Below are 16,977 nucleotides of genomic sequence, written 5' to 3' on the forward strand. Positions count from 1 at the left end.
TCTCTGTGCACGATGGCCCAATTTCAGGGGCATTTCAAAGATCTTGGACAAGTTACACTTTGGGTTTTTGGCACTGGACTTCCCCTTACTCCTGTTGTGCTGCTTATTTGCCTTTCTCCATGTGGTGCTTCAGCCTTGGCCATGTGTCTTTTTGGAGGTTTCTCTTATTTACATGAACAGTTCTCGGAAAGTTTAGCTGAAAAGCAGCTTTTCTTCCTGGGAACGGCCAGGAATCACTAGTGTGTGATCTTTGTGTATAAAGTTGCCTTTCTCTGATTATAAACATTGGCCCTAGGATGGATGTGCGGTGGACCTGTTTAGATTTAAACCTGACCCACCTCCTTGTTTTCAGTTCTGGCATACTCTTTGAGCAGCATATTCTTCCTGCCTTTTGCAATACCTTGTGGGAGTTTTTTAACTTTTAGAATTAGAAAGTCCTGTCAAATTGTGGTGTACTGGCTGCAGGCAGCAGTGTATGATTTTGTTTTTTGTAATTATTTTTCTTTCCTAATACAGAATCATAGACACAGATTGCTCATTGATTTCCCATGTAGCCTTTCTTCTGATGGCCTGGCAAGCCGGAGAGCCCACTGCATGTCCTGATAGCCTCTGGGAGCTGTGACCGAGGTGGAGGGTGAGCTTGGAAGCACACATCTGTGCCTTGGTCCTCCAGCTACATTGGAAGAGCTACTGCAAGCTCAAGCTCTGCTGGTTGTCCTTCCCAAAGCCCTTCATCTGGGCTTGTTTTCCCAACCCTGCTTTGCATCAGATTTTGTTGCCAGCTGATTATTTCTGAAACCCCTTTAATTGGTGCATCTTTCTGTTTCAGCTGAAATTGGGAAACTGTTTCTACAGTCATGAGCAGAGGAAAGACATGGGGCAGAGCAGCATCACCTTTCTTCACAGGAAGGCAGACTGGAGCAAGGGGTTAGCAGCATTGCTGGGCTTCTCAACGAAGCAAGAAAAGCCTCTGTGTGGTTTTGTGAGCAAGGATGGAAAACGCAGCTTGCCAGAAACTTGCTGCTTTACTGGGTATTTGTAGTGTACAGCTGTGTACTGAAGTGTGGCATGGGTTCCTCAAAATTGTGTTGTGGCTGTGATGTTTTGGACAATCATCTCCAGGGTGATGGTGGTAGTTCTTCCAGACTCCTGTTCTGGAAAGCTGCTTTGCAGTGGAGTTTCTCAGGTGGAATATTGGACCCAAAATTGGCTTGTTGTGGAAAGGGCGTTGCTCATGACTGGGCTAAGCAGGTCATCTTGAGCTGAGCTGAACTAGGGGGAGAACCAGGGAGGTGAAAGTTTGGAGCAGTGTAAGTGCTCTGCCTTCCCCCTGCTGCCAAAATGGTCCCTGTGTTGCTATGAAAATGTCTTGTGGAAAACTTTCCACTTATAACTGAAGTCTCATTTATGTCTGTGCAGGACCTGCTGTTGGACTGAATTTTATTTTCTAAGCAAATGAGACTTTTTGGTCGTTAAAGGGGGTGGAAATAACTGCTCCACCAACTTGCAGCCCACCTGCCCTCGGGGGGCTGGGAACCAGTGGGGGGGTTTGGCAGAGGAGGTGGTTTGTTCAGCAGGAGCAGTGAAGGGGCTGAGTGGGGCAGTGGGTAGTGTAGCTGTCTCAAACTTAGTTTGTGAACCCTCTAAAAGATTAATTTCCAGGGGGACCACAGCTCACCATATTGCAAGCTTCAGACTACTACTGTGTGTGCTCCCACAGATCCCTCCAGCCATCTACTAGACTGCAGACTACAAACTGAATATGAAATGCCTAAAAGAAGCCCAACTGCTTAGAAAAATGTATGGATGCAAAATACATTAGAAAAATCTGGCCTTTTGTGTATTTTGTTTCCAGAGTCTCTTAACCTGCTCTAAATCCTTATGTTACGTGTACTGTTACTCTGCTTGGCATGCTCTGCAGACAGGGGAAGGGCTTTTTGATGTGGGTTTTTACGTAGATAAATGTGGTTGTGAAGTACTATTGACACATGGAAACGTTGGTGGATGCTTAGAGAAGGATCAGCTGCTTTGTGATAGATCTGTGCCAGTTCCTTCATTTGAATATAGTTACGAAACCCAGTTGTAGCAAAGCATGTTGTGGAAAAAAAAAGCAGCATATTTCTGTGGCTTAAAAAGAAGAAAAATCAAACTCAAAGCCACACATACCCCTCCTTAGTAAAAGTTGTGCGCACATTGGAAACAAAGGCATCAGCATTTGCTTGTCAGAGCTAATAAAGTTTGCTTGGATCTTAATTTTTCTGCTTGATTTCACAAAGTAATTGAAACTTCCTTTTTGCTGCAAGCCCTTTTTTTCTCTTTTTTCCCCTCTCTTTTTTAAAAAATATTCTTAAAAGAGCATCTTTTGGTCAATGAGTTGATGGAATTTTGCTCAGGAGGCAGGCATCTTTGAGTGTGCTTTGCAACTGGTCAGTTAAAGCTTATAGGATGAATTACTTGTGTCTGCAAGTCATTCCTCCAAGTTGAAAACCACCTAGACCAAATAAACCTTGAACTAGTGGTTTTATAGGAGCTTTTGAGCATGTAAATGAAGTTTTTGTAATCGCAGTGATCTGATAAAACCTTAAAAACCAAGGTTCCCATAAAGAAAATAGTAGTTCCACTTGAGGTGATAAAAGCCACATCTGGTAAGCTTTTCTTGCTACCTCCTGATGACCTATGAAACAGCAAATAGTCTGCTCTGGAGGAGAGAATGCCAGGCTGCTGCTGGTGCCATAATCTTGTTGTGGATGGGAGGCACCAAAATAAGTTGATTTGAGAGCAAAACCAACAGCTTTTGAAGGAGCCTCTTCTGGTTCATCCTCTGGCTCACATTTGGTATTCCATGACTATGGTGTGTTGCTGCTCGCCTCCCGCCCGCACGGCACAGGGAGATTTAGAGGTTAGGATAAGGAGGAGCCTGCGTAATTGAAAGCAAACAAACAGCTAAGACAAAGAAAGAAACATAAAACAGCAAACCCAAAGCCACAAATAGAAAACAGACTTTCCAGATTGATTAGTTCAAATTTGTTTATTTGAAGTCCCAAAAGTTCACATTGTCGCTCTTTCGGGGTGTCTCTCCAATTTGGCAATATGTTAACCATGTGTTTGCAGAGCAGTTTTTCACGAGAAAGACCCTGGATTTTGGTGTGTTGTTGTTGCCTTAAACTTTAAATTGAAAGGAGGGTGGCAGGCTCCAAAGACTGATTTGTAATTGTGACATGCAGTTTTATATTCTATAAAACTTTTATTTAATGGAGAATTTTCCTTGAACATGTTAAAGAGTACTGAGCATTAAGATATGTTACTGATCACTTTTTTTCCATGGCCCTTCTGGAAACAGGTTTAGGAATACTGATAGACTTACTGGCTTTGGGAATCAGTGGAGACCTGGAAAAGTCTAGTTTTCTTTCGGTTCTTAGCGTGTTTTGGACTGAAAGGTGCTTCCTACCATCAATGACAGATCAATAGTGCAGCTATATATTTTTGCAGATTTGGCTTAAACACCCCGAAGTCCCCAGACGGAGGAATTACAGCTCCAGTCTATTAACTGTTGGCCACTAATGAGTCAGGTCTAAATGCCTTGATTGTACCTGAGATTTCTAAGCTGAATCCTTTGCATAACATCAGCGTGGCAGGAATGTCTCCCAAGGACAAGCAAGAACTTCCCAGGCCTTTCCGTGCCTCTGCAGGAAGGAGTAAGTACATTTTGGGTTGTGCTGATACCATCTTGTGCCTTGGCACTATCAAAGCGGGTGGAAGCTCCCTGCTGCTCTGGCAACCTGGCTCTGATGTTCTTTCACATCCAGGCATGTTTATCTTTACCAAGGCTTGGATAAACTTCCAAAATAAATGAATGTAGTAGTCCAACTCAGTCTGTTTTGGCATAGGTTTTCTGGAGAGGCTCAAATGTTATAAATATGAAAGTAGCTAGACTTCAAACACTGCTTTTGGACCAGGTTTTCAGAGGTGACTCCTGAAGCAGAAAAGGAAAACCTTTTTTTGAAGAAAATATTTTCATTTTTTTTCCTATTTAGCCCCCCTCCCCCTTTCGCTTTTCATCTGCACCCTTTGTTCAGGTCTGCCTTCCTGATTAAGAACTAATCAGTGAAGATAGATTAGTCCGGGAGCATTGCAGCCCTTGGGACCCGTGCAGCTCCGGCGGGTCAGGAGCCGGGAGGCACCGCGGGGTCACCGGCACCGCCGCGGAGGAGGCTGCTGAGCCTCGCTCGAGTGCACGGAGGAATGCGGTAACAGGATTTAAAGGAAACGTACAGAACTAACGAGGATTAAGGCTAATTGTCCTGCGAGGGGCAGCAGGATGTGGCTATGTGGGGAGCAACTCTGTGCTGCAAGGGAAAGTCTGGTAGTTAAGGTGTGTTCGTGGAGGGGTCTGGTAGGTTTTGGTTGGTTTAGTCAGTGTATGGAAAAATGGAAAATACTGGATTGGAAAGGAAAATAAAATGTTGAGTTCGTCCTTAAAGACTTCAAGGCTGTTAGAGCAAATATTTCTTCAGTTGGTGGGAAGCATCCTCCAAATGGATAATTCTTGCCGTGCCTGGGCTCCGCTTTTGCTGGCTTTGTATAACTGTTGCTCTGTGCAGGGAGCTGACATCCCCCAACTGCTCATCCTGGGGCTGGCAGGAGGCTCTTGCTGAAGGACTTTGTGTGTGCCACTGAGTTTGTTTCGAGCAACAGCACTAATACTGTTGGAAGTATTTACGGGACCTTGCCTCCCCTTGTAGGTCAGGCTGGTTATCAGGTCTTGCAGAAAGGCCACGGGTATCTCTAGGCTTGAATAAGGGGGAATTTGGAAAGCAGAAGCCCTCAGGCTTGGTCCTCAGCGAGCCAGGATGCGTGAAATGCTGGCTGGAGCCACCATCCATCAAGCAAGACTGGAGGGAGTTGGGCAGCCAGACAAAATAAAGAGTCAATTATACTGTATTTCTGTGCTTTGGGGAAGATCTGTCCTTGCCTGGAAGAAAGAGAAGCCTGCATGCGTCCCAGCCAGAAGATGGAAAGATTATGCCTTTTAATGCTGTGGGTACCAGCAAGACCCTCTGGGCAAACCCCTGTTACTTGCCTTGCTGTCAAGGAGAGGATCGGTGGTGATGGGTTACAGCCTGACTTGGCTACACTTGGACCCTTAAAGCTTCTTGTCTTCCTGTTCATATTTTCAGTTATCAGAAGTCCTAAGTCCTGCCTCCAATAACCCCAAGCAAGCCATAGTCTTGCAAATTGAGATGATCAAGTGTTTCTGGTGGAAGCAGAGCTTGGGCATGCTTTCGCTTCCTTCCCAGGCAGGATTCCTGGGATCAGTGGCACTGGGTGCTGTGTGTAGGTGGCTGTTGGCAAGCAGGGTGCCAGGAGGAAGGAGATAAGGAGTTGAGGCTCTAGTCCAAAGTCCAGGCTGCCTGTGCTGATGGGAAGTGAGCCCTCCCAATGGAAGCTGTGTGGAGCAAGGGACTAACATGAGTTTTGCTATCTAAACAAGGGGAACAAAAGCAGACCTCCTGTTCATGCCACTTAGGACTTTTGGAAGGGCCTGGCTGATCCTGGCTCTCTGCTGAGCCCCTGCATTCTACTTACTGTTCTCCCTGCCCAAAACAACCCTAGACAGGGTGAAGGAACATGTTCTTATGGATGGAAAACACGGCCCTTCTACTGCTCAGATATTTGTGTGTTTATTTGTACACCGCCCTTCATTATAGTTGTTTGCAGTTGGTCTTTTGTTTTTGTTTGGGGTTTTGTCTGTGTTAAGTTGGTCTCAGAATTGTTGCAGGTTCCATAGTGCTTACTTTGGATCCTACAATAGAGAATTAATCTCTCTGGAAGTTAATTAACGTCTCTCTTGCGTTTCAATTTATAGATTAGATTATTATTTGTATAAAGCCCAGGATATTTTTTTAATTTTATTTTAAGTCGAAAACAGGAAATTGTGGCTGGATTCCACAAGCTTTGTTTCTTATTTAAGGAATTAAAAACATCTTTTGGTTCTGGGCCTTGTTTAAAATTTTTACTTTGGTCATAGCTGCCACTTCACATGCCCTTAGTGCTCTTGCTCCTGTGAAACTTGTGGAAGTGGTAGCTGTGCTTTGTGTGGTGGTGCACGTGTCGTTTTGCTTTTGTAAGCGGGAAAACTTCACTTCTGTTGAGCCACTGTGTAGCTGGTAAGGTTGGAAAGACGGGATGTTCAGGGGGATTGATCCTACAGCCAGAGCACCAGTACCTTGGGACACTGATCCTTGCCTTGAAATGTGCCAGTGCCACCAGCTGGGAGACCTGTGGCTTTCCGTGGTTGTGCAGCTCTGTCTGACAGAGTGCCTCCACAGAACCATGGATGTCTTATCTCTTTCTGAGGTTTTTTGGTAACTTTTGGGGTGTTTTTTCCAAACAAAGTATGATCTTCAGAATTGTAGGAGTCATCTACTGCCAGATCTGGGATTTGCCAGTGGATGACCAGTCTGCTGGCACAAGTAGGTGAGCCTGGGTGAATCTCACAAGAACCTACTGTGTGGCTCTGAAATGTGTTTTTGTGCATTGACACTGAAATCAGCTGTGTTTGAAAAGGGAAAAAAAAACCCCATAAAATTACTGGAAAAGTGGTTGCCAGCAGCATATTCCTGCTTCTCCTGCTTGCCCGTGTGTGGTGCCGCCCTGCACTGGCGAACATTCCCAGAGGTGCTCAGTGGAGGGTCTGGGGCGTGCAGAGGGAGAGGGGCCAGAAGTGGAGGGAGAAAATGTTAAGGAAAAATATTCCAGTTTAAATGATAGTTGGTAGTGGAGTCAGTTTTGGTTAAAGGCTACTTTTTTGGCAAATAGCTCAAAGGTTTATGGAGTAATACCCAAACAAAACAAGCAGGCAGTTTTTTAGCTTTGTTTTGCCTTCTTATTGGGGAATTTGAGGAAAAAAACTGAGAAGTCTCACAAAGAAAGTAACTGTCTCCCAGCCAGATCTCTTCTCTTTGCTGTTCCTTGTACCTTCAGTAATTCTGTGTATTTGCAATGGATTCTCTTCCCTGTCGCCCCTTTTACCCCCTTGAATAGCATGAAATTATACTTGGTGAAGTTTTTTGGATTACCCCTGTAAAATCCGATTGATGAACAAGCTCTGTTGAATTTTGAAGTCTCATCATTGGCTGTATGCAACTTGCTTATTTTTTTCATGACTTAATTCTTACATTTACATAAAGATAAAAATACTGACTGCAGGTGTTGGGCTTTCTAGCTGTTCTTTGGTGGCTGGTGAAGGGGTAGAGGCATTACCTGGCTTAGTCATCCTGGAGATAGGTTGGTCTATTGTATGCCTTGTGTATCCATCCTTCTCACCAGGGAAGTGGAAAAAACCCAGGAATAATTTTCAGCATACCTTGTCCATTGTGTAACACTTCTCACTTAGGGCACGTAGGCAGAGGCATGTTATGAAAACTTATTTCATGCCTAAAGAATTCAGTGATAATAAAGAGAATTTGCATTTCCTAAGTTCTCACTCAGCGATGTCAAGTAGGGTTTTTTTGGTTTTGTTTTTTTAATTTAGAAACAACTTTTGGTTTCCATTGAAGGTTTCTGTCTTAACTGGAGCCAGGGAGAATCCTCCAGTTAACCAGAGCTATTTTCCTCTCTACATTTGCTTAAATAATAAGTTTAATTATGTAATATTGTAATACTTTTTTCATCTTTGCCTTATTTGTATATTCAGGTCTTTGTGTGGTTTCTCTCTCTTTTGATGTTTGCAAAAATGCATTATCTTAATCTGTCTGGTGTGCCACTAATTGACTCAATATCCTGTTTGTTGGAATAAAAGCAAGCTCTATCATGGCATATTTTTCCAGGGTGTAAAACCTTGCAGTATTCAGGCCACCCTGTCTGGTAGGCAATTGTTGGCTGTGCTGTGGAAATGAAGTGGTGATGGTATTTTTACTCAGGTGAGCAGAGCTTTAACTATTAATGAACTCCTAAAACCCCACTCATGGTGAGATCCTGCATCCTCCTTGCTTGGACATCCCTGGCAAAGGGCAGAGTCCCCAGCCCAGATGTGCTGCAGAGAGTCCTTGGTCTTTGAGGACCTCCATCTGAACCTCTCCATTGCCCCAACCTTGATGTGTGCATGAGGGAATCACAGTTGACCAGTGATGCTTCTTTAGGCTGGTGTGGGAAGCAGAGACGAATCTTTGGTTTTTATTTGGGGCTGAAGAGCTGCATTATGAGTATGGGAAGGGCTCTCTTGGTCTATCCCTTGTCCAGAGGGGATGTCCCAAAATCACTCTGGTTGACCTCAGTAGGGAGTGTTTACCCAGACTTGGTCCTTCAGGGACCTGGCGCTGTCATCATCTCCAATACAAGCTTTGTGGTGGTGATTTGGACTTGGGCGGGTGGAAGGCAAGAGCTGTCTTTGTGTCCTAAGTTGCTCTTTCCAGCAGAAAATTAAGGTTCTTAATGTGTATTTGGCTTAATGTACACACATGGATATAAATCTCTCTTGTTCTCTTCAGTCTCTGACCCTCTTGGCAGTAAATTTGGGAACCCAAAGCTGTCAACAAAGTAAAATGGAAAAATAGAAGCCAGACAGACCTCGGTTGTGTACGATATTTTAAGTAACTGTAGGTACATGCTATGGAAATAATTAGGATTATTTGTTGTGTTGAAGGGAGGTATGTCACTGAGGTATTGTGTGCACTGGCAGTTCCCATGCCTGCAAGATGGATTAGCAGCTGAGTTAACAGATGCAGTAAAGCTCAACTGAAAATAGTTCACTGTTGTTAAGTGTAGGTGAAAGGGCTTTGGTTTGAGTATCAAAGAGTGTATTTTGACTGCTTGACAAGTTAGCAAAAAAAAAAAATCATTTCAATATTATAAGCTTTCTCTGTGAGTCTGGGGAATTTTTCTGTGCCATTAGAGTAATCAGCAAAAAACTGAAATGCACATTGATTAATAACCTAAGTGGAAGCACAGGGGAAACAAGTGGCTTTAACATTAATAAGGCAAATAAACCATTTATATAAAATGGTTGCTAATTGAGGGGGATGTTAAATACACTGCATGCTGCATGTGCTGCCAAATTGTGGTAGTTCCATAACCTTACCAGGCAGATTTGGGGAGCTGATTACGAGTGAGGATGTCTTGTGGTTTAAAAAATCCTGATTGGTTGGAAAAAAGAGGTTCGGGTGGGGGGATGAGAATCCGTGATGGTTGGATCCAGGACCAAGACCTGTGACTGTGGAAGGACTGGAGCCCTGTGCCTGGGTGGAGAGTGGTGCTGGCTGCTGATCTTCACAGTGAGGACCTGGGGTGAGGGTGTATGGGATATGCTCTTTTGCTGATTTTTGGGTTTGAGATCCCGATAGGAATTACAAACATTTTGAGCAGGAAAGAAAGGAGAGCTGACTCTGGTTGTACGATGATTGCCTTTAGAATAGGAAGTGACTTGCATTGTAAACGGTATGTTTTTCTGTGTCTGGTGATAGGTATTGCAGTTGAAATAAGGGTTTGGGATGGATGTAACAAGGTGTACTCAGGAGCATCCAGAGAAGTACAGCTCCAAATATGCCAGCCTGATTTGCCCTGGTCTTATCTGAGGGTACCAGCCATGCTGTCTTGTTTGCAGGATGTGAGTTTAGGGTTGTAACTCAGCTGCCCCTCGTGGATGCATCACTGCTGTTAGCAGGACCTCGGTGCTGTTTTACATCTCTTCCTTCCTGGCACACGACCATCTCCACAGGAGTATTCTCTCCAGTAAAATGAATACAAGGCCGACAGCAGCACAGCTTTAAAGGAAGCGGAGAACACTGACCACCCAGTGAAAAAGGAGATCAATGATAAGAGCCATCAACCAAAAATTCAAGTTTGCTGCTTCTGCCAGGCAGAAAGCATGCATTGAAGCAGCCTGTGTGTGTGACAGCCAGGGAGGAGGTGGCAGGATTGCTTGGGTGTGTGGTGTACCCCAGAGTCGGATTTTTGTTCCTCCCTTTGGTGTTCACAGCTTAGTGTCATTTCACTGGGAAATAGTTGTATGCCAAGATGATCTCTGCATTTGTAGTGCTCTTCATGAGCAGATACCTAACAGCCCACAGGGGATACAGCAGCACCACTGAAGATAGTCCATTCCCAGAGGTGCTAAGCATCCACCCCCAGATCATTCTGTAGCCAGGAAAACTGGGCATTTTTTTTTGTATTTTGGGTAAATTAAAGGTGATGGGATTGAGAGGACAGTTCGGTAGCCCTGTCTGTCTTGATGACTCCACCGGAGTCGATCACAAGCTCACGCTTTTCTTTCTTCTTGCCGCTTGTTAATGCGAGGCTGGAGCAGCAGAGCTGTGCTCAGAGGTGATGCTAGTGTTTCTTGTCATCTTTGTTGGGGGTTTTGTAAAGCCTCGGTAGCATGTCAATTATATATGATGGGTGGAAGCCTAATATTCTGTGATAATTAGAAGGCAAGTCTAGTGTGAAATCGGATTAGGGCCCGGCATTACAGTCCGGGATTCCTCTGGTAGTTGGTTCAGAGGAAGTCATAAAACTCCTTTAAAGATGACAGAAGCCCATGTGTGTTAGAGGGAAGAGGGAAAGCATGAGGCTGAAATGGTGGCCCCACACTCTGGTGCCCCGGCAGTGTTTGCCTCCTGCTCCTCCATCGCCCCACCTTATCCCCAGCCCGATTTCTCACATGGGAGCAAAGTCCAGCAGTAACAGACCATAAACCACTTGTGGCTTGTTTACTGAGCTACATTGAAGGGCTAGGCAGTGTACAGGAGTCTTTTAAAGAAATACTCACCCCCCACCTCACAGCAAACCGCTTCTGAAAGTGTAGTTAGTTTTGCAGTTAGCTGTACTTAAAGTATGAACTTGGCCAAGGTGAGGAGAAGCAGGCTGGGGAGGCGTGTTAGAGATCCAGAAACAACATTTTGAAAAGGTCTTGGAAAATTGTTGAGTGAAGGGAACTGCTTTTCAGTATGTTAGCCCCCAAGTTTGAACTGCTTGCTTACTCATTTGATGAAAACTTGTTTTCCAACACGTTGCAAAATAGTTACTTGATTTGGAAGAAACTCTGTGTGCCTGGAGTCTGCTAAATGTGGTGTCTCTGTAATGGATTAAATTGTAAGTTTGCAAGATTACCTTTCTGAGTGCATTTCCTTGGATGTACAGATAGTAACATCATGTATCATCACATTTCCATCTTTAAACCACCACCTCCATTCCCCAGAGATGTGTTGTTAACTAGCCAAGGAGCAAGCTTCTTTCATAATTTTTGGTCCCTCATTTCTCTCTCTGTATTCATAAGAGGCATAAAATAAAGGAAAAGTCTTGTTGTAACAAGGCATGGGAAAGATCTGCTGCAAATCCATGACAAGCTGTGTTGATGGTGTGCATATGTGGTAGATATGTGGAGTCAATCTCTGCTACTTAAGCTCTTTTTGCCATGCAGCTCCTGATGTGATGATTGCACACCCTGCCAAACAATTCAGTAAAAAGCCTAACTTGAAAGGAGGCTGTGGTAGAGTTACATTTTTGCTGTGCTCACATGGTGATAAATTACAAAAGCTGCCGAGTTTTTCACACTCAACGGTAGATGAAGAGTTGCCTTGTATGGGCATTGTTTGATGAGTTTTAACTTGGGAAATAATTACTGCTGAATGTGTCCTTGACAGTGAGTGCACACCGTGAGTGTTCTCTACATAATATACATAAACATTAGTTCTCTGTAAGTATGCCTAAATACACGTATATTTCACTCATTTTCCTTAGAAGACTTCACTGCCAGTTGGACAAAGAGCATTGGCTTTGATCTTGACTCTAGGCTGGTGTTTGTGTGTGCATGAATGGTCTGTGCTCACATGGGCCACTGTCAGTGATGGCTCTCCAGGCTTCATCCCTTCCATTCCCTGGGTTTAGCACTGTTGTGTTTGGAAGCTGTTGTCTGATGACACCTTGATCCTCTGCCCATGGGGGTGTGAGCAGTTCCCAACACCGCAACCCCACTCACTGAAGCGGCACGTGATGGATCCATCACCCGAGCATGCAATGGGACTTTGGGATATTGCGTTGTTCTTGCAGACTTGAGCATGGGATAAATCCTGTGGATGAATCCTGAATGGATTAGCTCTGCTAGCCAATTTAAAAGGCTAGACATGAGATTTCTCACCATGTCAGTGCCTGTTGGTTTGCTCAAGCAAGGATATATTCTCAGGGATGCAGCGATGCCAACGATAAACCTTCCTGTAGGAAAACAGGGGGCTCCGGGTGTCTTCCTAGTGACTTTCCATTGGCATCTCCAAATGTGGCGCAAGAAAACTGCTAGAAAAGCAGCCCACAGAGCAAAACTTTCTGTTTTTTTATTGCTGGGTAACACAGTGCATCCTCCTATGATTAACACTGGGTAGTCAAAGCTCCTCAGCTCCAGACAGAGCTAATTTTTGATCACAAGCCAAGACCACATAGTGCTGACATGACTGAGAAATATCTTCCATAATTAGATTGCTTGGTCATTCATTTTTGAATGTCTGAATTGCATTTTGGAGCATAATTTCTTAATGATCAACCAAATGGGATCTGTGCAAGTTAATTTACTGTTGGTAGTGTTCTCCTTGGTTGGCTTTGTACATGTCCTGGGGAGGCACCATGAAATCTGGGACAAGGGGGATTAAAGAAAATGATTTTGCTTTGTGACGTTAGGTGGAATGGTGTCTTTAGTTTAATGGTACAAATAGGTGTAAAAATTTTACTTGCATTTGTGAAATACATTGGGCTGTTTTAGAGATCCTACGGCATCTGTGGGCAACTTCAGAGGTGTCTGCGAAGTGTAGTAAGGAAAAAAAAAATCCCACTATCAGTATGTTTGACTTTGCTTTGCTGCTATTTATGGTTCCTGTTGTGTCAGAGTCCTTAGTCCTGTATTGGAATTGGAACAAAGAGATTCAAAGTGAAATAAAGCAGTGGTGCTTGGGCACTTTCTTTTTTTAATGCTTGCTGGTAAGGCAGGCTCAGAGAGGAGCGTCCAGGCGTACTCTGCGATGGATTTACTGGGCAGGATCTGCAAATCTGGGTGCACCCGTTCCTCTCTTTAAAAAGACTTGTGAAGCTTACTGGAGCTGCATCACTTAGTGCTGCACCCCTTAGTGCCATGTATTTGCTTCTGGAAAGTGCTTCTCTGAGGCAGAATGAAATTGTCCATGAAAGCCAAATATAAGGAGACGGCAGGATTTTTCTGTGTTTTCTGAAGACTGCCTAAGCAGTGCTGCTTCTTGAAGCAGACTTTGAGCTTTCCATAATTGAAGAGTAGTGGATGGTCTTGTGCAATAAATTAGCTGTGATGGAATTATCTGCTGGTCAAGGTCTCTCTGTAATGCCACAGAAAACAAACAAATCCTGTAGCACAACAGGGAAGTAGATTTAGAAGAAGAGGTTCTTAGGAACTATATATATAGAGAGAGATATAGAAGTATTTATATCTTATTTTTAAATGGTCCTTAAGTGTTTGTAACTTTTCTGTGCTGGAAAGTCATGCAAAGTGATGCAAAGGTTCAATATATGGGCAAGATATTGGGAAATCTTGTACAAGGCTGGCAGCGCATTAACTACTCATGTTAGCCATAGGCAGACTTTGTTTTGCACTGTGCAAAAACTGCTTTTGTTTCTCTAAACCCACTTCTGAAACTCTAGCAGGTAGGATGGATGGCTTCTCAGTAAGTGTGTTGTGCACAGCCTGTCAGGAAGAGGTTATTTTCTGCGTAGGGCTGACAAGTCCTTTGCAGCTCCAGCAGTGTGTCTGTGAACCTCCACAGTGGCTGGAGGTTGTTGGTGGCTTTCAAGGGTGTGAGCAGGTAGGGAAGAGCCTTCTCATCTCCATCTGCTTCCTCAAAATGAAGGATAAGGTTTGGCAGCAGAGTGTGAAATGGAAGAGAAGGCAGCAGCTTTACATGTAGGCTGTGTATTTTAAAATACCATCTGACTTGGAAGGATGAGTTTCCCATCCTAACTGGTTGTTTGGATCGTATCTTCAGTGTTGACAAAGATTTGCACAGTTTGCCCATATTTGAACCTCTTTAGCATCAGCCAGCCTGCCTGTGGTGGTGCTACATTGTAGGGCCTGTCAGAGAGCTGGAGCTGAGCTTTGCTGTGCCAAGGGTTTATCCTGGTCCACGAAACTTGAGAGCAGCATTTTGCCGGCTTCTTCCTACATTGCTGTGAGGCATCTAAAAATGAGTTACATGAAGCCAGATCCCATGTCCAGATTGAGAGATTTTGAAATGGAGCTATGGAAGATACTGAAGGACTTGATGATCCCTCTGACCAAGCAAACTTGAGCCAGATGACTCTTGGAAAGAATTATCTTTGAGGGTTGAAGAAAAAAAAATCTATTCTAAGTCTCCATAAACAATCTCCCAGTTTCACCCAGATGATGACAGAAAATTGTAAAATTAGGAGCTAGAAAATATAAAGTGTTTTCCTGAGCTGTTCCATAAAACAATTATATTTTAATGCCAGTGGTAACTGTGCTTCTGAGAGAGATAATTTCTCCTCCGATAAGTGGACAGGAGAGGGGTGAAGAAAACAGCACTTACCTGTACAAAAGTGGCCATTGCCATTCATGTTGTGTATTAACTGAATGAGTTGAAAGTAATTAAAATACTCAGCAAAAACTTCATGGAAGTTATCATAGTGTATACAGATTGATTTTCTGGTTCTTCAAATTCTGTTCAGGATGAGTATTTGTTTATTCCATTTCTTAGCTGAATAAATAAGAGGAGAGTTTTTAATGTTCTTGCATAAAGACAAGGTTTTTACTTGTGTTGCTATAAACTTCTTCTACAGAATCAGGTTTTGATATGTGTGGTCCAGCACTCGCAGCAGCAGGAGGGTCTCCCTGGTGGGAGGAGATGGTGCTACAGGTCCTCACACCCCCTGCCTCATTAGCCAACCTCTTTGCCCTCATGTAGAGAATCCTTTTAACTTAGGATATTTTCTACTCTGCTTTCCAGGTGACCACTTGAAAGTCTGCTCACAAGGCTACACATGCTGCTCTCAAGAAATGGAGGAGAAGTACAGTCAGCAGAGTAAACACGACTTCAGAAACGCTGTTGTAGAGCTTAGCAATCACCTACAAACCATGTTTAGTTCCCGATACAAGAAGTTTGATGGTAAGTGCAAAGACCTTGAACTTGTTCTCCTTGGGATAAAAATATAAAAAATCCCCATCCTGTTGTTTTCTATGCAGTCATTCTACTCTGTCTCCCCCTTTGCTGGGAAAGTTCATGACTCGTGGCTCAGAGGGCAGAGCATGCCTTGTTTTGCAATCCCATGAGAGAGAAATATTTGCTGATTATGGCTGCTTGTTTCCCAAAGAGAAAGATTTTTCTTTCTGATTAATCTTTTGAAAAGCCATTTTGCTCTAATGTAAGATTGCCGTTGGTTTTGCTGGTACATCCCTGCAGTGCTTGTAATTGTAACATGCACATCTTCCAGCCCTGGTCCACAACAATGCTGATATTTCCCAGTATGTTGTGAACCCACAGGATTTGTATCCATCTCTCTTTTAGCCTTTGGGGCTAAGCAGAGCAATAGATAAACACAGAGCTGGTTTTGTGTGGAGGCTGAGGGTTCAAGTGTGATGCAGGGTCAGAAACAAAATGAACAAGTCTTGGCTGAGTTCCCATCACTGGAGTGATGTGAACTGCTGACAGATAAGCAAATGACTGGTCTCAGCATTGCCCTCAGGTCCACAGTGTGTCTTGTCAGACTGGGTCTCCATAGGGCATTCCTGGCTCATGGGAGTTGCAGGAAGAATCTCCCTTGGCAGGCAGCTGGCACACAGCCTTGCAGCTTTGCAGCCAGTGGCTTTCTGTAGAGACCACCTGTTGCAAAAAGCTGTAGTCGATGCCCAGACATTGGGCACAACACCCATCTGCATCTCTTGGTTTGCTACTGAGCTCTTGGTAGGTTCCTGTGGGGCACTGTGGACACCTCAGTGCTCCTGGACACTGCAGCCCCTGTGCCTGGGCATCTCCTGGAGGGAGGAGCAGGGTAGGGTATCAGCCTGCTGCTTGGGTTGTCCTTCTTGGCGGGGAATATGAGGTGACGGCAGCTGCACATGGAAATACCTGATGAGTCCAGTGGACTGGGTTGCTCAAATAGTTGTTCTCCTTGTACATTACCATCACTATCCAGTAGTAGAGGGTGATGCTGCCACGCAGCTCCTCTGGACCTTTTTCTCCCATGTTTAGTCATTGGTTCAAATTGAGTTTTCTGTGAATATCCCAAAGTCTGTGCCTTGAACCTCATAGCAACTTCCCCTGCGCTACTGCAACAGGTACGGGCTCTTTCTTTCAAAAGGAATTGGAACTAGGGTGAGAGAAAAAATCCCTAGGTATGAAATTGCAGTGAGTCAAAGTGGAATTACTCAGTCATCTTGATAGCATCTCAATCTGCTTGCTAAATATTTCCCTCTTAACCTCTGTTGTCTCTACCTGCTGGTACACCAAAGGGGTGATAGAGGGAGAACCAAAGTGTCTAGACTTGCAAGCTTATTAAATGCAGAACAAGACACTTAATGAAATCCAGCCCGTAGATAAGCCCTTTCAAAGAGACCAGAGGAACAGCATCTGCTTCACCTTAAATGAACGACGGGGCTTTTTGAAATGCTGCATTGAAAACAAAGAGCATGCACAGTTCGCTGCATTAGAATCTCTGAAATGGAGCAGACATACTGGGAGGTGCATCTGCTGGTTTGGATACTTGTCGAAGCACAAGGCTTCAAAAGGCAGAACAGGTGAGCTTTGGGAGGGAGCTGTGTACAAGCTGTTCTGTTTGTGCTCTATGTTTCTCATGTCAGCCCCTTGCACTGTTGCCTGTGCTGGTCTCCCTCTCATTTTAGCCTGAAGAGTCCTTGACCGGCAAGTTGGAAGGGGATGATGTTCAGCTGTTCCTGAAAGCTGGATTTACTGTGCCTGGCCTGTCCCTCAAGGGTGTTTCTCTGCCTCGTATGAAACT

The 16,977-nt window shown here is 44.2% G+C and overlaps 1 protein-coding gene across 1 annotated transcript in view; it reads left to right on the top strand.

Annotated features, from left to right (window-relative positions):
* The window catches only part of GPC4 (glypican 4), a 67,465-nt gene that overhangs the window by 15,267 nt on the left and 35,221 nt on the right, over nt 1–16,977 (top strand). Inside the window, exon 2 of the mRNA XM_071569698.1 lies at nt 14,970–15,128. Within this exon, the coding sequence (XP_071425799.1) occupies nt 14,970–15,128 (159 nt within the window). The remainder of the gene's footprint in view (nt 1–14,969; nt 15,129–16,977) is intronic.

This window comes from Pithys albifrons, chromosome 14 (genome assembly GCF_047495875.1).
Source record: "Pithys albifrons albifrons isolate INPA30051 chromosome 14, PitAlb_v1, whole genome shotgun sequence".
NCBI lineage: Eukaryota > Metazoa > Chordata > Aves > Passeriformes > Thamnophilidae > Pithys > Pithys albifrons.